The sequence below is a fragment of the Carettochelys insculpta genome, chromosome 19 (assembly GCF_033958435.1).
Source record: "Carettochelys insculpta isolate YL-2023 chromosome 19, ASM3395843v1, whole genome shotgun sequence".
Taxonomy (NCBI): Eukaryota; Metazoa; Chordata; order Testudines; family Carettochelyidae; genus Carettochelys; species Carettochelys insculpta.
This window is the reverse complement of record NC_134155.1, coordinates 5,536,905-5,558,444: the sequence shown is the minus strand read 5'-3', so window position 1 is coordinate 5,558,444 and position 21,540 is coordinate 5,536,905. Positions and strand designations below refer to the sequence as shown.

General features: G+C 39.8%; 1 protein-coding gene across 1 annotated transcript in view; it reads right to left on the bottom strand.

Annotated features, from left to right (window-relative positions):
* Positions 1-19,237, bottom strand: part of PPM1E (protein phosphatase, Mg2+/Mn2+ dependent 1E) — a 132,135-nt gene extending 112,898 nt beyond the window's left edge. Inside the window, exon 1 of the mRNA XM_075013621.1 lies at positions 18,933-19,237. Coding sequence (XP_074869722.1) covers positions 18,933-19,237 — 305 coding nt within the window. The remainder of the gene's footprint in view (positions 1-18,932) is intronic.
* Between the last annotated feature and the right edge of the window lie 2,303 nt (positions 19,238-21,540).

The window sequence follows — 21,540 nt, the reverse complement described above, 5'->3', positions numbered from 1 at the left end:
TCAAAGTTAACATAAACACTCAGTTTTTCATCTATTGGGGATTACCACTCATGACCTGATAGTCTAAAACCATCTTTATGTGTAATTTGATTAGGATCTCATCTGAAGAAATGGAGAAAAGGTAGTAACTGGTCCTGTACCTATTATCTGAGTCAGTAAGTTTATCTATCTCTACAGCTCTTTAACTTGTCATCTGGAGTTGATGCATTTTCTACCTTGAGGGAAGCTTTGGATTTTTTTTCCTTAAGTTTTTCTTTATTTGGTATTAGATTGACTCAGGCCTGCTACCCTGTTTTATGTATTTGGCCTTCCTCATTCACAGGACAGAAAAGTAAAACCAGCTCTTCTGCTTCCTCCAGGACTAAAATGGAAGCAAAAGTGTTGTAATGAATTAATGTACTCCTGCAGCCCCAAGAGTTTGAGTCACAGAACATGGTAGTTTATTCCCTGTGGCAAATAGCACATTTATATATAATACTAAATTTCTAGATCCTGCATTCCTTGTTCACCCAAACTTTGACTTGGTTGGGTGTGCAAAAAATGTAGCACACAGCCATATATGGCCTTATCTACACTAGAATTTTTCTTAAATTTACCCAGGCTCATAGTTATGCTTGTGGCAGAGGTAACAGTAGAGCTAGTTTAGACAGACCTCTGCAATTGGTTTTTATTATATTGCCTATATCGGCTCTAAAACATATAACATTATTTAATGATTAACAATAGTAGCCACCACATATGTTTTCATTGGTGGAGCTATGAGAAATTTAAAGAAAAATAAGTGTTAATTCAACTTGTAAGTTATACTCCAGAGTCCAACTGAATATTTTAGTAGTCAGTCTAGGTAGGTGATTTCCCTAAGTCTGAAATGAAGATACTGTTTCTGGTAAATCAACATGTTTTACTGTTTTGCTATCCTTTCCAGCTTCTTGACTACCTTAAAGAGAAAAACTTTACAGTTCTAAAGAACTATTTATTTCTAAATTTTTTTTAAATCTGTTTCCTTGTGTCTATTCTGGTTAGTGCCTCAATTCTGGACCTTTCCATGCTTAAATTCTCACATACTGCAAGACCCTGACTTGAACTACTAAACATTATGAAACCATCAGAATAACTCACACACGTTGTTTTAGCTGTACTACTGGGTAGATAAAGTGCATGGATTTACATGCATATACACTTCTAATTATTATTTCCCAATTTTAACAAGCCTGGTTTCCATTCTTTTCAGCCCAAATCAGATTCATATTCCCATTTTAATACAAATCTTTTAGAAAATAGGTGTCATTCACCTTATCAAGAAAACAACTAACTTAGTCCCTTTTGGGCAATGTCCTGTCTGTGTGCTAGCTGGGCATCGCCTTAATAAAATGGCTCCTATTTACACCACTGACAGGCCTTACATTTGCTCTTATTGCTGGCGAGGCATTTGGGACGTTCTGTTCAAGCTATCTGTGCCAGAGGGTAATCTGCCAAAGCTGTTGCTCTCCTCCAAGTCTAAAGACTATGTTCTTTGACTGAGGCTTATAAGTGTTCTAAAACAGTGCTTTCAATTAGGACTATGCATACCCCTAGGGGTCTACAGAGGTCTTCCAGGGGGTATATGAACTAGTCTAGATATTTGCTTACTTTTAAAATTAGGCTACACAAAAAGCAATAGAGAAGTCATTACAAACTAAAATTTCATACAGTTGTTTATATTGCTCTATATACTATACAGGAGGGCTTTTTTTCCTACCAGAACAGCATAGAACGACCTTCCAGCACCCTTTTTCCTGGAGCCACCATTTTTAAAAGGTGGCTAAGCAGCTCCAAGCTGCATGTGACTCTTTAAAGAGCCATCTGCAGCTGCTGCTACTGCTGCTGAGGCTCCCTCCTGCTTCCACCGCCCTGCTGGCTGAAAGAGGACTCCATTTTACTAGTTTAAACAAATCAATGAAATTGAGTCCTATTATCATTATGATAGGACGCTGGGAGCTGCCCCTACCGCGCTGCATGTGGGAGAGCCAGAGGGAGCCACAACACCTGGGGAAGGTAACTGATCATGAGTTGGGTGGGGGGTTAAGACTGGGGACAGGGGTGGTGGTTTGGGACTGCTGGGGGTCAGCTAAGCCACTGACAGAGGCAGCTAGGGCCCTGCATGGGGTGGCCAGCTCAGGCCTTGTGCAGGGGGTGTCAGCTTGGGCCCCTCCAGGGGGCAGCTCAGGCCCTGTAGGGCGGTTTGGGTCCCAAACGGGGTGTGTGTGTGTCAGCCCTACATGGGGGGGCTGTTAAGCCTCCAGGCGGCAGCTTGGGCCTCACGCTTGTTGGTTTGGCCCCTGCATGTGGTAGCTAAGCCACCAGGGGGAGGCAGTTTGGGGCTTCAGTTCCACCACCGTTTTTCCTAGAAAAAAGCATTGCTATATACTGAAATGTAAGTACAATATTTATAGTCCAAGAGATTTTTAAAATTATATAGTAAAAATAAGCATTTTTTCAGTAATAACATGATGTGACTTTTTTGTACTTTTATGTACCATTTTGTAAGGGAGTAGCTTTTAATTCACATAAAACTTGGGGCTATACAAAACAAATCACATTGCTGAAAGAGATACAGTATTTTGGAAAGGTTGAGAGCCACTGTTCTAAAATAATGTGAATGAACAGTTTTAAATTATGTACTCCAGTAATCTACTGAAGTTGTTGATCAGCAGTTTAATCCATCTGTTGAAAAGTCCTTCCAGAGAGCATTCAACAATTCTTGGTACTGACTACCTGGGCAGTTCAGCATACACAAATTTTTCCCAGTATGGATGCTGTTGGGAAACAAAAGAACACATCTATAAGGTGGAAAAAAGTATAATGGTGTTTCTTATTGTTCCCCAACAACTTCCAGCAACAATACCTGCCGCTGAAGAGAGTCCCTGACAGTCGTGAAAGTGCATTAATATGGGGATAATAAGGACAAGGAAATATCAGAGCTACATCTGACCCAAATGTAACATGGTGACAGGGAAACCCAGAGTTATTGCCTCAGCCTAGTTACAGATCAAAGAAACAGGAGCTACAGTAGATAGAATCAACATTTGATTCTTGGAGTGAGAATAGAAAGCTTACTGTGAAAAATTTAGAAAAGGCTAGCTTCCAGAAATGTGTACACATTTAGTACGTTCGTTATTCTCTCAGGCAGGCAACTACTCCATAGAGGTAAGGGAAGAAAAACAGGAAATCTCCTTTTTTGTGGATCTTAAAAGTTTGGAACCACTATCATTTTTGGTACTTCTGGGGTTTTCCTGTATTTGTGAACACTATGGGGGGCTACACATTTGTCCCAAGTAGTAGCATTAATCTATTCTTTTTACCCCTTTCTACTTTTTTAAACCTAACTCTTCTTGATAGTGTCTCCTGTATATTTTTATATTTAAAAAGTGGCTTTGAATGCTGAGCACTATGTCCTTAACACATTCATCTTTCTTTGTGTGTGTCCTCAACAGATGTCTTTCTGTGCTATCTTTTGATTTCAAACAAATTGTTAATGTAAAACTTTGGCAAGCAAAGCCAAACGCTTAACTTTAGGGAATTTTGCAAGCAGATTTAGTTCCAAATGCATTTGTGCAATTTCAACAAATTGAGATGATACTGAATATAACAGAAATAAGGAGTAGGACTACTGAGTGAATAATTTCAAGGGTACAATGGAGTAAACATATATTTACAAAAAGTTACATTCTAGGAAGGGGCTAGGAACTGAATATGGAGGTTTTTTTCATTTTTAAACAGAACTGTTGCTACAAATGCAGGAATTTTGTGATGAAGGGGTTGCTAGGTAAAGCCTTCAGGTTTTCAAATAAATAAAAAAGGCTACACAAGCCTTTGCCTGCACCCAAATCTACGCACACACTGTTATAGTAGCTCCAAACTAACTACAATATTTTAAATAATGGATTGTTGATGTCAGATGATGGTGCTTTTCATTTGTCTGGGCACTTGTTTTTTATTAATATATGCTTGACTTTCCCGCTATCCTCCAAAGTCACAAATAAAAAGAAGACACGAAAGGAGAAAAGGATTTTAAAAAAAAAAACCTAAAACAGATATTCAGTACTTAAGATGTTTGCAGTAAAGACATCTAATAATTGTAAGGGTCAAGCTTTATTAATAAAACCATGCAACTAAAATATTAAAAACATCTAGCTTTTTCCCTAGCAAATTTTGCTATATAATTGCTTTCTGCATGGGTCCACGCGCACACACAAAATGTTACTTGCCGATTTAATTTCCTGTGACATTCGACAGTAAATAGGATGATAATGTCTTCAGACCTTTTGCATTACCAAACAGAATAGTATTTAAAAGGTAAATATTTCAAGTAATTAAATAGATCAGAGCTTGGAATTCAGAATAGGGCTGCCAACTTCTTAATTATACAAAACTGAACATCCTGGTCACCTTCTTCACCCTACTTCTTCTCTAAGGTCCCACCCATTCTCCAACCCCTCTCGGAGGCCCCATCCCCCACTTGCGCCATCCTTTCTTTCTGTTGCTGACTCTCCTCAACCCTCACTCATTTTCGCCAGGCTGGGGCAGGAGGTTAAGTCATGGTAGGGTGTAGCCGTGGGTGAACTTGGGTGGGCCAGTTACCCTCCAGCCACCTGCACAGCTCTACACCAGCCCCAGCACTTGCCCCACACACATGCCAGGGAGCAGAGTCAGGGGCTTGCCCCAATCCATTCGCACAGTGTTCCTGCCAAAGAGTGGGGGACAGAAATCACTGCCACTGGAGAATGGTGGCTCTCCCATTTTGTCTGCTCAGCCATCACCCCTTGTCAGACCAGCTGAAGTGGGGCATAGGTGGCAGCCTGAATCCCTCCTGCCCCTCACCGCTTCACATTGCCCACACACTCAAAGAAGAGATCCACCCAATTTCTTCTCCTGGCTACACCACTGGGGTGAGCTTCTGCTGGAGCTGTGGGCTCTGGGGTTTGGCTAGGGATGGGGTGTTTGGCGTGCAAGACTGTGCTCTCGGCAGAGGGAAGGGTACTGACTCCATTGGGTCCAGAAATTAGGAATTTAGGTGAAGGAGAGGGCTCCAGGCTGTGGTAAGGGTTGGTATGTGTAGAGGGGTAAGGCTTTGACTAGGGGAATGGGCTCTGGGGGTAAGACTGGGAATGAGGGGGTTGAGACACCCAAGAGGGCTCAGACTGTGGCATGAGGTTGGGAATTTGGAGGGGTATAGATTACAGGAGGGGTTTGGGTGTGGGAGGAGACTCCAGGCTGGGGAAGGGGGCTGGGGTGTGAGAAGATGTTGGGGTGTAGAATCCTGGCAGTGCTTACCATAGCTCCTAGGTCACTGTGGCCCCTAGGCACAAGGAGGCTCTTTGAGCTGCTCTCTCTCACCTGCAGATGCTGCCCCAGCAGCTCTCACTGGTCACAGTTGCTGGCCAATGGGAACTGAGGAGCAGGCACTCAGGGTGCGAGCTAAACACAGAACCTCCCGGCACCCAAGGGCCACAACAACCTGGCAGACCTTTCTGGGCTCCATGTGAAGCCGGGTCAGATAGGGAACCTCACTTAGCCCTGGGCCCCTGCTGCACTGCAGACCAGATACTTAATGAGCCATTCATCACCAACTGGATCCACAATGGTTCCTTTTTGACTGGGACCCAAAAAACAAAAAAAGAGACTCTAAAGTCAAGATAAGGGATGAATTCAGTATCTTCACTATAAAATATTTTCAACTATGACCACGTTTATAACTACTAATACGCTGTGAAAGCAGCATAGAGGGAGGAACTATAATAGAACCACAGACTTTCAAAACATCAGACTTATACATTTCAGTCAACCACATTTTGTTTGGAACCAAAAATAAACAAAAAGTAAAAACAAAAAAGCAATTATAGTACAATATTAAGTTAAATATAAACTAATAAAATTAAGAGAAAGCAGTATTCTTCTTCTGCATGGTAATTTCAAGGCTGTATTAAATTAATGTTCAATTGTAAACTTTCAAAAGAACAATTATGTTTTGCTCATTTATGAGCATTTCAGTGTTACAAACAACTGCCGTTCCTGAGACACTTGTTACTCTGAAGGTCTACTGTATGTTGCTTCATAAATTTTCTGAAGATAATCAAGTTTTAGATCGTTTCAAATATATTTTATACAAAACCAGGTCTTAAACAAAATCTGTGCAAAAGCTTGCATACTGAGTCTAAGAGAAGCAAGGTGATGAGTGACCAAAAGAAAAGCTCTGTATGGCTCAAATGCTTGTAACATCCACCAGCAGAACTTACTCCAATACACGATATTAACTCACCTACCTTGTTTCTCTCATATCCAGGGTCAAACATGGCTACAAAATACTGAAAGGATATTGAGTTTCCTCATTTTGATTATTAAGAAAACCTTTACCACAAAACTGACAATAATTAAAATAAGTGAATTTTGTGCTAAATTTTCAATAATAATAATAATAACATGCAAAAATCATAAATGAATTCTATGTTTATGCCTCATTTATTCTATGTTTATCACTCAATTAAAAAGGATCTTCTAATTCCTTATTTGGATTCTTCTTCTGCACCCACAAAAGAGAGGTGTGCGGGTTTTTTTTTTTTGTTGGAAAGTATTTTAGGACATTCAATAATACTTAAGAGATCAATACTTAATCCAAAGAAAATAGTTTTCACTTTGCTCCCAAGAGATAGATTTAGAACTCAATTTGTTGTTTGCTCCCTGTGTTTTCTATTTGACTCCTTTACTAAAAAAAAGCAACGTGTGTCTGCATAGCTATCAGTGTGGAGTGTCTGTTTCACAGAGTTTAAGATTAAGTGGATGTGATCCGAAGTGATTCCATTTTGTGAGGGACTATACGGTTCATACCAATATCCAAAATACAATACAATTAACAAGATCTTAAATATTCTAAGTGATCATTTGGGTAATTTGTAATCAGCAAAACTGAAGAAAGGTTAGCACCAATGAGAAAAGCTTAAGTCATTTAAAGTTTATTCGTCAGTGAATACAGCACTGAGGAAGAGGATCAGATTAGTTAATACAGGTTCACTTCCCCTTTTCAATTAACCAGCCTCATGGTGCACTCTGGGGCAAATTGTCCCCTAAATTACACTTCTACCTCTCCACAGACTTCAGTGGAATTTGCATAGGTGTTCGGTAACCGAATAAAATCTGAATTTCCATGGAAAACAAATTAATTATCTCTATGGAGCACACACAGTCAAAAGGATTGGGTGTGGGGAAGGGAGCTAAGGGAAGATAAGAGAATGATAGGCTTTTCTTTGAGTCAATATTCATTATCTGGTCAGGAAGATCATATCTCAAGTGAACACTACTTCTATTTGTTCCGCTTATGCTTTTGTCGCTCATTGAGATACCTCCTATGTACTGATAGCACTGCTTGATTGTTTTTTTTGGTTTTGTTTTTTCTGCTTTCTGAAACTTTAAAATAGGTTTTTCACCATAGTCCATAGGATTTCTGTACTGTAACTGTCCTGAATAATCATATGACTGAAACTAGTACTTCTAAGTACAGTTGCTTCCATTGGAGACCATCCACCAATCATCCTTCAGCTCCACCTGAAATTTGAGTTGCTGCCGCCTCCTTGTAAGAATCTATTGTAAATATCTCTAACTAGGTCTGTTCAGTTAATCTCTGTGTGTGCGCCTCTCTCTCTGAGTAATGGACTACAATTAAATACAACATTTAGCAGAATTGTTCAAGAATGTAGGATAGGACAACACAAGTGAAAAATCTACTATTCTATAAATAGAAGCCCTATCTAATCAGAACATATTATATGTCTCTATCAATCTTTAAATCAACAGAACTTTTTACTCCTTTGCTTTGGTCAACACACAGGTTTTTATGTAGCACTTAAATAGTTTGTGCTACTATTACTTTCTTCTGTTGAGCACAAAAATTACTTATACTGTAAACTCTTTGTGGCAGAAAGCATATTTTGGCATATGTTTATTCAATCCTAGCCCAAGAGAGCAGCCTTAGTCACTACTGTAATAGAAATAATTAATAGAAAGACAAAAGGTTAATATTAGCTATAGCTCAATAATAATTTTTAATATTCTGCTGATGTACTATACTCCCTTCACATGGGATGCAGGATTTGAACTTCTACTTTTTAAGATAGAAATTATGATCTCATTCCTGTTCCAATTAAAGACAATGACTATTTCTAAAGATACCATTGGAAGAGAATTGAGCAAAAAGTCACAAAATTTGTTGCATTTTGAAATCATTTGAATGGAATGAATCAGTCCTTACTTTCTCGCTAATTTTCAGGTCACTTAAAAGGTTTTAAAAAATCATAAGCTAAATTTATCTTTCTTTAAAAAATGAGGATTAAAGCATTTTAATAAGGTTATATTAACATTATTTACCAATTATAAAACTAATAAGGAGAACTAAAAATCTTTTATCTGAAACCAATGAGTAATGTGAAATGAACTTCTTCCAGGCCAATAAGATAAACTTGGATGGGTTAATTATAATCACCTAATACTTCCTCTGTAGAGGTGTAGAGAAAAAGAAAGAAGCATAACAACTGAATACTAGACTAGATCACTTTCTGGCCACTTATCCCTTCCAGTTGGGATTGAAGGGTAAGAAGATCCATCCTGCACTTCAGTACTTATAAAGCATACTACTGTACAGTGTTCATAATACTACAGTTAAAGGATCATCTACCACTCTCTTTTTTAAGGATTAGTTTGTACCTCAGTAATAAAAATCTTACTCTGAGTGGACAACAGACCCAAAGAACTGGGGCCAGAGAATTAAGACGTCAATTTTTATTTCTATATGTTGCTTTTTTTTTTTTATTTAACTCATCACTTTGGAAACACAGAGCCTGAATAAGCTGGTGCTCTCGAATGAGAGGAAGAGAAACAGAACTCGCAACAAATTTGGGGTAATTTACCAGATTCTTCCTTGAAGGAAGGAGTGCGAGGGGGGTTGCCAACAAAAATACTATAAAGATTATGCCATATTGAGACTGGATCTTAATATTCCTATTTTATTTGTGGAGGGCTGATCACTAATGTATCCAATCTGAAGCACATTCCCTTCCTGTAAAAAAATAAATAAATAAAAAAAATCCAGTAGAAAAAGACAAATCTAAGTGCCTCCCAATTCAGACTTGCTTGGTTGGATTCAAGCAAGTTTTTTCTGGGATCAGAGGGATAACAACAGGTGAAGTTTACCAATCAGCTTTTTAATCCTATTGCATCACTGGATAACTAGAAGCTTACCAACTGATTGCATGCGAAGTTCAAACTCTCAAATAACCGATGAACAGTGCCAGAGCTTGAAAACCTTGTGCTGTTCAGTCATTTGTTGCCTGCAGCTATGTTTTCCATTCAGCATAAACATGAACAGAGATAACATTGAAATCTAGTTAACTTCTTCAACTTCATTATTAATTATTGAAGTACCCAAAGGCAGCGATTTTCCTTGCCATTTCTAATTTACAAGTCTGGTGTTTACTTCTCTATAAAATGCCTTATTAGAACTGGATGTCATTTTTTCCTTCCTAACAAAGTATAAGATGCATAACAAATATTTTTGTACAATAAACTTGCTGTGTGCAGTCATTTTAAAGGATCATTTATTATCTTGTAATGTTAAACCACTAAAATATTTGCACAGTAATATTTCAGTTAAACAGTTACCAGAGGCAGACTACTGCATTACAGTTTAGCAGTGGTTCACAAGCTTTTCACTAATGAAGACCCCCAATCACCCTCCCAAACTGTTCTCAGACTCCCAATCATCCCCCACAAATGTTTGCAGACCCCATCAAAGCCAATTCTAGCTGCTATGTACACTTCATTAAATGAAAAAGGAAACCATAACACAGATTTCTGGGCAGCAATTAATAAAATTATTGGAAGATAATTAATTTAAAAATAATTAGGGATTGTGAAAACAAAAAAGCAGTCCAGGAGCACTTTAAAGACTAACAAAATAATGTATTAGGTGATGAGCTTCCGTGGGACAGACCCACTTCCTCTATGGCTATGATCTGAAGAAGTGGGTCTGTCCCACGGAAGCTCATCACCTAATACATTATTTTGTTAGTCTTTAAAGTGCTCCTGGACTGCTTTTTTGTTTTGATAGTACATAGACTAGCACGGCTACCTCTCTGTTACTATGGATTGTAAGTTTGCAACTCATTTAAAACAATTTCTATTATCATTTTTATTTAGCCTTTTTCCCCCCCATGGACCTCTGAAATATCTTTGCAGACCCATTAGGGTCCGCGGACCCCATGTTGGGAACCACTGATTTATGGCAACAATCAGGTATATTTTAGTAAAGTGTCCTGGATCACTAATTTGTCAGGCCACCTGTATACTGTCCTAAGACCACATGTATACTGTCCTGGGACATGTTATTTTTATAACCATCCACATTACATAATCACGATTATACTGCATAAAACAGACTGTAAGAGAGCATCTGATGTTTGACAAGGCTAATTCCATATCATTCCACTTTCAACTTTTTTTCTGGCCAGCTACAATAACACGAAGGAGAAAAACACAAAGTAATAACACAGAGAATATTTAAGAGAAAAAGTGACATAGAAAAGCAAGGATAATTTCTTACAGCAGAAACAGACCAATACTGGCAATACTGTTTTCCCTACATAATACAGCCAGTATTGCTTTTGCATTCAGTGAAATCATGTGAGCAATTTGGCAGAACAAAAGTAAGAAGACAAGTATGCTCCAATAGCTTAATGTTCATTATAAAAATACTCAGAGGTTTAGCTGGAGGGTCAAGAAAAAAATTACCTAAAATCCCTCCACAAAATTACAACTGAAGTGGAGAAATATTTTCAGCACTGAAGCGGGGGAAATATAATCAAGGCTTTTAATATAAAGATATTCTGGACAAAATTACTTTATAAAAAGCTGGAAGCACAAATCCTTTGGAGATATTATTTCGAATTAACAATAATTCATAATAATACAGTGCATTTGTCTACAGCTTTTCACCCGAAAAGCTCTTAAACTAATCCTTTTAACTTCCTTATAAGCAAAGGAGATCTAAATAAACAATTTATCCACTACTGGTTTGCTATGAAACATCTGTTTTTAACAGTACAGAGAAACACACTACAGTAATTCAATACAGGAAGGGCACTATGTCTAAATGAAACTACAGGATAAATGTAGATATGAAGAATGCAATTACTTGGGATGTGGCCTATACATCTCCATTAAAAAATACAGTAAACTCTGTCTTAACTGGCATTCTATTATCCAGAACTCTCAAACAACAGGCATTTTAACCACAGGTAAAATTTAGTTATGTTTTCCACAAGTACAGTACAGTACAGTGAAAGTAAATACAAAAATAAATACAGCAAATACAGTATGGCTATATCTACACTAGCCACCTCCTTTCGGGGTGGGGTGGCATGGTAATGTGGGATTTTGGCAAATGCTAATGATGCACTACCATGAATATGCAGTGCCTCATTAACATGATTGCGACTGAACCCGATTCAAAAGTGTCACTTTTGAAATGCACGCTGCCCATGTAGATGGGGGCCTTTCAAAAGGACCCCCTGATTTTGAAAGCCCTTTCTTCCCAAAACTGAGTGGAGGCTGTGTGTTTCAAAAGAGGCACTTTTGAATTGTGCGTGACCACCATTATGCTAATGACGCACTGTGTATTCATGGCAGATCCTCATTAGCATCTGGCAAAATCCCTCATTACCATGTGTAGACATGGCCTATAAGTTTAGCGTGTACAATACAGTAATGTACTACTGTTTTTAGTAAATAAAGCAGTCTGCATAAATTTATGTTTGTTCCTTAATATCTAATCTTACTTTTCTTTAGTGTAACACACAGCAAGTTATATCTATCTATTATCCAGAATATTTGAATTTCCAGCAATCTTCTGGCTTGATATGAAAGAGTTTATTGTACGACCCATATCCCATGGCTGCTGGATATGAAAGAGTTTATTGTACCACCCTTACAAATGTTTACTAAGGAATCTTTAAAGACTACAAGGAATGAGGCTCAGTCTTCTCTCATTCAAAAGATGGAGTCAAGTGTTACTTTGAAGTCAACCAGAACAACTACTCAGTCAGCTGAAGATTTCTAGGTGCTTTGTAATTATATATGGCAAAGAGTGACTAATAAGCTATAGATAGGGCACTACCAAATTCATGGTCCATTTTAGTCAATGGCAATGTTATATGATTTTAAAAATAATAAATCTCATTATGTCAGCTATATAAATCTGAAATTTCCCAGTGTTGTTAAGTGTCAGGCTCCTGACTCAAAAAGGTTAGTTTGTGTGAGGGGGGTTGAGGTACTGCTATCCTTTACTTCTGCACTGGTGATGGGGATGGACGTGTTTCTTCAGAACTGGAGAGTTGGACAGGAGCTCAACTTTCAAGGGAGTACTACTGCCAGCAGCAGTGCAGAAGCAAGGATGGCACAGGATGGTATTGCCATCCCTTCTTCTGTGCTACTGCTGACACAGTGCTGCTTTCAGAGATGGGCACCTGGCCAACAGCCACCAATCTCTTGCCACCCAGCTCTGAAGACAGCACAGAAATAAGAATGGCAATACAGTGACCCACCCCACACGATGACTTTGTGACACCCCTCCCCAACTCCCTTTTCAGCCATGAACACAAATTTGAAAAATACTGGCTCATCTTTGAAATCTGTACAGTGCAGAGTAAAAGCACACAAAAGATCCATTTCTTGGGGGAGACCAGATTTCATCATATGTGATACATTTTTCATAGCTGTGAATTTGGCAGGGTCTGATATATAGGATACACATTGTCTCTTGGTAACTCCAGTTAATGTTTATGATAATCATGTGAAACTTGAAAAAAGACTATAACGCTTGCTATTGTCTGTCAGTACACATTCAAAATCCCATTAACTTAAATGGGAACAACAGGAATCAGACAACCAAGATACTTCATATCATGATTCTTATGAGATGCAAAAGGTTCAGTAGGTTTGCTGTATTATCAGAAGCCTTCACTAGAGTAAGAGGCTTATAATCAATGTGTGACCATGCTCTGTCTTCTATATTGTCAAAAGTACCTCAGCTGCACAAGTCCCACTGTCCTGTGAGAGTAAACAGGACTTCTGCTCCAAACACTTTCTGGCACTTGCTACAAAATCAAAATTTATCTTTCCAATATTTAACTCACTTTGAGCTTATGTTCCTTTCTGTTAAAATAGCTCTCATTTTGTTTAAATTAAAACAAATCATCTTACAAAAATCTCACTTTTCTATAAATTGATCTGGATATATTTGAGTATCAACCTAGCAAATTTCTCATTTTACAAGACAACACCCGCCAACACACATGTACAAATTAAAGGAATGTGTCCATTTTAGGTTTTAATGAGGAAAATCCACCAAAACGTCAAGATCAGAGAAATACAATATTGGATCCTCTGTGTCATGTGGCTATTAAAAGGATATTCTGTACTGTGTCTCCTTGTAGTAAAATTATTTAAACACAGATCTGCCAAAACTCCTGAGGTTGCATTCACTAACACTGCCTAAATTCCTGACTTCCTTCTGAAAAAGTAAACATTACTTTCTACAATCCTTCATACATATGCATATTTCATTAGCTTTGTTTTGAAAATAATAATCATCACTGTAAATACGATCTATTTGCAAACTTACAAAGTTTCATTAGGAGATCAAATTAAGCTCTCATACAAGAGAAGCAGCTCCAGTTAATGAGAATACTGAAATTTCAGTTTTCTGCCAATTCTTCTATGACTTTGTGATTTCACTCCTAGAAAGAGGGAGTTCTGGTATTAAAATCAAGTAGATTATCCCATAGAGGCCAAAGCTGTGTGGATGAGGTAGTAGTCCTCTGCACCAGTTCAAGGGCCTCACTGTTGCTTCCCCATGACTCCCTGTCATTGTTCGCAATCCAAATATTTTGACAGGGTTTTCCTTAGCAACAGCTGTCCCCTCTACAACCATCCTTAGAAGTTAATTCCTGAAATTGAAAGGGTTGCAATCAAGAGCTGATACAGCCAGAAGTCCCCAATGTTTCACGTTCATCCAGCAGTGCAGTGAACTGAGGGAAGCTGATTAACAGACAAGATTATAAAGCAAATTTATAAACAGAGCTGGGAACAGAATCCAAAATGGTCTTGACGGTCAGTCTCTCATTCTATAATCACTAGACAATTCCCAATACAGAAGTAATTGACAGCCATATCATCCATTTAATGTCAGCACATGCCCGCATCATCTCCATTTTATTCTAAAACTAGACAAAGGATTAGCAAACCTAAAAAAAAGGGAATGTATTCCTTCTATGTCAATCTTTCTGTTAAACAAGATGGGTAAGTTCTATCATTGTTATTTCCTACTGCATTACCTGTATTCACTTATATCATACATCATATATCAAATATCATAGTAGGCAGAAAAGAAATGAACATCAGTCCTTGACAGGAAGAGAGATGAACCCTTTTTTATGAGACAAGAGATAGCTGGAGAAGCTCCCTTTCCATGGAGGCACATTTTAAAAATGCTTGCTTTAAAATTAATTTTCAAGACAGTTTTGGGCATGAACTAATATTAAACTGTGGAATGGCTTTTTCTGCTTACTTAGTAAGACCCAAGATCATTAAAACAGAAATTTCTAAAAATGCCTGCTAAATGGTCACTGTTTATGCTGTTTGTTTACTGTTCACATTCATTCAGTTCAACTTGAACTATTAAAAACAGCTAAGTCAAACTGACTTTCTGATTCTTATAGCATTAACTCTACATTGCGATGTCTTCCTTTCAAACATTTAATAAAAACAGTTACTTTTGGACAATAAATTGTAATCCTTAAATATTTCTGTTAATCTTAGGCTTTCTAAAACCTTGTTTTTGTCAGTCCTGAACTTGGGAACTAAACTGTCCTAAAAGTTTCCCTTTAAGGTTCACTAGTCACATTTATACTTTATCTTCTGCAAAGAAAAATAAATAGATAATTCTTGCATGTTGCTCTTTTCAAGTTACAAATTGCAAGGGTTCTGTGTTCCTCAGAGTGACTATTTGGGGGCTATCACTTTCAAGTTGAATTGGCCTAAAATTAAATTTTGTAAAAATATGATTTTACAGAAGTTGAGACTAGATAACTGTTTCTGTATTTTTAATTCCAAAAGCTGTTGTTCTTAAACAACATTTAAAAACACAGCATTGCACCACTAAGAACTTAAAAGTGAAACAAAATATAAACTGAAGTAAAAGTTACTACCAAGATTATTATTGTCCAAGATAAGAAAAGTGTAAAAGCACATAGTAACAGGTAAACTGGATTTTTAAAATTATTTGACTTTTAATAAGAAAAGGCTTCAGCTATATCTGTTCTTTCCACCAGAAACACATGACTTTTAAATAGACAGCATCTTTGTTAAAAAACAATCCTTCACTTACTACTTAATGAATCCAACTAGTATTTCCTATTTAAAGTTTGACATATGAAGTTTTAGAAGGGCATGACATAATTCTTCAGAGGCCTGCTCCTGAACGACAGAAGTCAATGGGACCTTTGTCATTGACTCCAGTGGGTGCTGCATCAGGTCCCTAAAGTCTGTTGCTCTTTCTTTTCACCTCCTTCCACACTGCTATCCACCTGACAAACATTCATTCATTTAAGTTTATATGCATAGTTCCTATTTGAATGATTTCTGCAGTTTTTCAAGAGTTTTGGCAGGAAATGGTTTCATAAATAGTATTAAGATGGAGACTGTTAATTTTTTTGCCTAAACACAACTTATCATTAGTTAATTTTCACCACTCTTTCTAGTAAAAACTTTAAGAAAAGGTCAGACTTAAAGGCCTGATCATGCTCCGACTGAAATCAACTGGAGCATTGCCATTGATTTCAATAAGATGAGGACTGTAACCTTAATGTCTACAATTTGTTCCTGTGTGGAAACTTTTCCAAATACACATTTTACAGAGTGAGCAAGCAATTACACAATAGAATATAGCAAGGATTTCAAATCCACTATTCCAATGCATGATCCAAAAGAGTGACTCCTATTACCTTCTCTCTCTCTTGTACCTTAGCTTTTACCACTCACTGTGATGTACATCACTCAGCAAGTGAGCACTACACACATGTACTCTACATCAAATCTAGATTTCCAAATATATGGTCTCCTCCAGAAAAAAAAAAAAGCCCTTGAAATTCCAGAGGAGGATATAAGGGTAGAAAACAGCAGAAACTCAGGAAACAGGAGCTCTTCTGAGGCTGAGCTACGTGATAATGTAAAACTGCTATAACGTACTGCCATCACTGAAGGTATGATTTCACTTCTGAGCCATACCCTCTCAAATTAAAATAGAACAAAGATGCTTGAAATAGCTGAAAAACAGCTGCTGAATTTTGCACAATAGTGGGTCTTGACTGCATACTCTGCAAGCCAGTCACTTAACTACTGCATAGTTATATTCACAGAAAATATGGCATGACAACATTTACTTACTTGCCAGTAAAGCAGCAGTAAAACATAGCACATCATTTTTATTTTCACATTCAGTTTAAGACCATCATAATCATTTGTGCATGTGAGTAACTTCACTAAAATGAGTACAACTACTCAGCTCTAAAGCAAATGCAGAATTAAGTACTTGGCATGCAAGAGGAAATCGTTCCACTTTAGTTTGTTGTTTTATATACTTTCACTTGTTGAAAAGAATCTTCGGGGTTTTTTTTTTTTGCTAAGATACTAAAAAAGCACCGCCTACATCTGAAGCTCATTCAGTATTACTTGCCCTTACCTCATATGCCATCATCATATAAGAAAAAGATATTTAAATCATTTTATTGTTCAGTATCTAACATCACATTTGGCTTCAGTGAATACTTTCAAAAACCACTTTTTATTTAGTTTAAATGTTAGCTTACATAACCAGGTATACAACAGCAATATATATCTAGTTATGATTGCATAATCTAATACAGAAATGCCATCTGCAAAAACTGGAGGTTTAACAACTAAAACCGTAACACCTCTTCAGATAGAGGACTATTGTAATAACATAATACGTGCAATCCATTGGTTTTAAGGCAGATCCTGCCTTTTGCTTCATGAAATGTGTACCTAGAAGGAGATTATTGTGTTCCCATCACCAGAAACAAACCAAACCTATAAAACAATTTATTCTGAAGCCCTTAAAGAGATATGAACAAAGGTGAAAGATCAACAGAAGACAGCTGCAGGGGGCACAGATCCCTTCAAAATGTTCTTGTATACTCTTACCTCCTGAGTCTGAAAAGAGACGTAGAAATTTTGCTAGAGCCCAGTTCTTCAAGCAATGATGAAGAATTCAAGTGTATCAGGGTTTACAGAATATCTCATATACTTTATTAAACTCCATTTATTTTTACCAAATGGCAAATAAATCTCTTCCTATTTTTCACATCCTATTGAGATTTACTTTTCCTTTGCTCTCCATGCATGCCTAGTTTTAAAAAGATATTTCCAACATGAAGGGAGGACTTTTCACACACTTTCTATCACAGTCTATGAATCTGCTGCTGTACTGAAGGGAATTATTTTCTGGGAGGTAGTCATGAGGTGTGTGAATGGAAAAGCTCTGTCCTTTAAGGTCCACATTCTGCTGTCCCCATCATCCATAAATTCTGATCTGCCTTCTGAGTTTGAGAGAAGCAGATCATGTAGTTGTAAAACTTGCTTCTCTTTTTCTGTGTGTGCCCACAGTGGAGTAACACCTTTCATTACAATTATCAGCTCTATGTCAGAAAGCTCCCTGCCTGCTGTGCATATTTTCACAGGTTCATTTGTCTCCTCCTATAGCATGAGTTTTTAAAAGATTCTTTTTTGAAAGAAACGCCATTAACAACCATGCCTATTTCAAACCTACCAGGTCAAACACAATACACACCACTGATAACTGATCTTTAGATTTCAGCCCACAGACCTTCCCACACTGGGAAAAGGCCCCATGTGCTTTCCCCTTCATGTTCTAGTCTTTTACAAAACACATATCTGGAAATTGTCCTTGCCCGAGAACACAGTATACATGGCTTTCCTATCTCTCTGTCTGACAGAGCAAATAGCCCCAAGATCACAGCAGCTTTCTCCTAATATTGCCTCGATCTGTAAATACGTTTGCCTCTTTTTTCTTTTCTTACATTATAAACTAACTTCTTGGCAGCTCATTCCACATTTACAAACATCCTAGTGGGAACGTTCCATTTCAAACATTAAATAAGACTCCATGGCAGAATCCTTCCAGCTCTGGCACAGGAATATAAGATATTATCCGCTTAACCAAGCTGCTGTGGAGACTGATGCCAGAGGCCTTCAACTAGCTCCCTGTCCCAGCGTGATAGAAGGCAAAAGCAAAAGGAATGCCGGAAGAGATAGCCATGGGTCTCTCTCCCTGCTGACCTGTCCTGGGTATCAGCATCAAAACTGGTCTGTCCTCCACCCTTGCCCTTTGGCACTCTGCCACTCAGAGACCTTCCTGCCCCCATTCCTACTCTCTTTCCACACACCCCATACTCTTCTGCACCATACCCAGTATTCCCTAGTCCCACTGTCTCTTGCAGACCCTACCCGGCCTGTCCTTCCAATCTGTCCTGCCACCTCCCACGCCAGGGCCCAGTCTGCTTAGTACTCCAGCCGCCCAGCCACGTCTGCCCTGCCCCCCAGCGTCCACCCTCCCACCCCGCAGCCTGGTCTACCCTGCCCGGCCTTTCAGCTACCCCCTCAAACTAGTCTGCCCGGCCCGCTCTGCCCCCGGCCCGGCCTCCAGAACCGCCGCCGCCCTCCCCCACAGTGTGGTCTGCCCTGTGCCTCCCAGAGCCCCACGGCTCGGTCCACCCTGCCCGGCTTTCCAGCCCCCGCAGCCCAGCACTCACTACTTGTAGAGCTGCTGCAGGCAGAGGTCCAGGCACTCGCCCTCCACCTCCTCCTCCGTAATGTGTTCAGAGAGCGGCCGGGGTAGCGGGGGCAGCGGCGGCGGAGGGGTGGGAGGCTGGGGGTCCCCGGCGTCACTCTCCTCCGCCTCCCCTGCGGTTGCCCCTTCCCCATCTGCCCCGGCGGCGGGGGGCGCGGGGGCTGGCTCTGCCCCGAAGGGCCCTCGGAACTCGCCCAGGAAGAGCTCCAGGAAGCGGCGGTATGTCTTCTCCTCAGCGCTGCTGCTGCCTGAGCCGCCCGCGGCCATCGCTTCGCATTCCCGGCTGCCTGCCGGCGGATCAGCACTGCGCCCGCAGAGAGCTCCCCCGCTCGCCCGCCGGCCAGCTAGCCTTCCTGCGCGCGCGCTCCCGAGCCGGCCCCGCTGGAACGCGCACGCTGCGGGGGCGGGCTGGGCAGCCGAGGTTGGGTGGGGGGAGAGGGAAGCTCGCGCACCGCGCGGGAAAAAGCAATGGGCTCTGAGGGAGCTGACAGAGTGGGCGGGGCGCATAGACAGGCCGGCAGAGGAGACATGAAAGCGCCCGACACTGAGGCCGGTTTCTCCCCCGTGAAAAGCTGCAGACGGAGGGATGGACAGAGGGACAACAAGTCCCGTACCAAGGCTGACAGAGCCCACAGAGAACGGGGCAGACGTTTGCGCGTGCACACGCTGCCCGCCAGGCCGGTGGACCTCCCACCTTGTCTGTCTAGCGCCTGGGTCCCAACGCTGCAACGAGATGGGTTAGAGACAGACTCTGGTGTATTGAACTGGTAAGTGCTCAGAGGATTTTCCTAGCTGTGGTTGTAGGGCTGTGTGTGTGCATTGTGGACCCAGCAGTCCCTGAAAAGAAGGAACTCAAAGGGGGAGGGGGTGACTTGTGCCACACTGCCTTTGGGAGCAGCCTGTTTTTTCTCTTTCTGTTTTTGGATTCCTGAGTGTGTGATCCTTCTAACAAACAAAAGAGCATCCCATTGCAATTTTCCATCAAGACTATGTTTGTAATCTAATTTCTGGGACCAGATCTACACTTGGGGAGAAAAATCAATCCAAGATATGCAACTTCAGCTACATGAATTGCATAGGTGTAGTCAACATACTTTACATTGATTTTTCTGTGCCCTGCTCACAACAGGTCGTCAATGGGCAAATCCTGTCTACTTCCCTTACTCCTGACTGCAAGGAGTACCAGGATTAACAGGGGTGCTCTCAATGGTCAAGTCAGTGGGTCCTTACTAGACCTGCTACTTGAACCCCAGAAGGTAAGCACACATAAGCCTGGGTGTGCTGTGAACGTAACAGCAATAAGCAAATATATTACAGTATTCTTTATTATAACTTCAACAAAAACTAGAGAACAAATACAGTATGTTTTAGTGTATTAGATGTTATCCCACTACCCTTTGGCTACTAGAAGATCAAAATAGTAAACAAAATTCTGTAAATATAGCAAAGTGCAATCCAGAGTTAACTTTTCAGTATCTAAAAGGCATAACTACCCACTTGAGTATACAGTAGTTTTTGCTGTGTACAGTCTCAAAGTTTTTCAAATCAAAATTATTTAGCATGGTAGAAGAATATCAAATTAATAGCCCCTGGAAAGGCATTACACCAGAAAATGACTCATCTGGAGTCACTCAGCCATTGCATGTGGAGCCATGGATTTCTGCTGATTCAGAAGTAGTCTAATAAATTGATTTAGAGGTGGCTTAGTTTCTGGGCCTGATCTAAAGCCTACTGAAATCACTGGAAAGAGACCACTCAGTTTAAATGAGCTTTATAGCCAGTCTTCTGTGAAACAAAGGAACCTGGATTTTATGGAATCACCACATAAGAATGGAATGGGTGATTTCAGGCAATAATAAGCTCATCTTCTGAAATATGATTTGAGCTATAGTTCTGATACTTTCAAGATAGAAGTGGTATATGGATAATGCTTCCACATTAGAGGGTCTGGATAACAGGAATTCACAGTGGCCAGAGATGTTACATGGCGTTTAACTTCTTCAGAGGTATGTCTGGTTGGCAAAAGACAAATGGCAACTGATAAATTACTGCTCTAATGAATATCTTTATTTATGACAAACTGAATGTTAATTTGTGTTGTCATTTCTACTAAAAGCAGACGAGAGCTATGAGGTCTACAGCAGTGGTTTCCAATAGGACTTCAAAGATTGCCACATTTGTGGTTGTCATCCTTCCATGTTGGCCACAAACTCCACCCCCTAAATAAATGCGAGAGACACCAGGCCTGCTGCTGCCAGAGTGGCTGCTGCTCCCAAGGCTGCTAGGCTGCCAGAGCCACCTCTTCTGCTGTAGCCAGGCAATTCTCCCACCCACCGGTGGGGTGCATGCACAGAATGAGCCGATGGCACTCCCCATGTTCAGCTGTAGAGGGTTCCAGAGCCAGAATTGTCATGCCATGGTGTCCCGTTTGCCACATGTGGCAAGTGGTGAACATAATGGACACCGTGGATCTGCAGACATCCATAATATGTAGATATAATAGATTAAAAATATCCTGTTCCCAAAAGGACAGATATCCTTAACATCAAATGACCCTTGCAGAATTACAA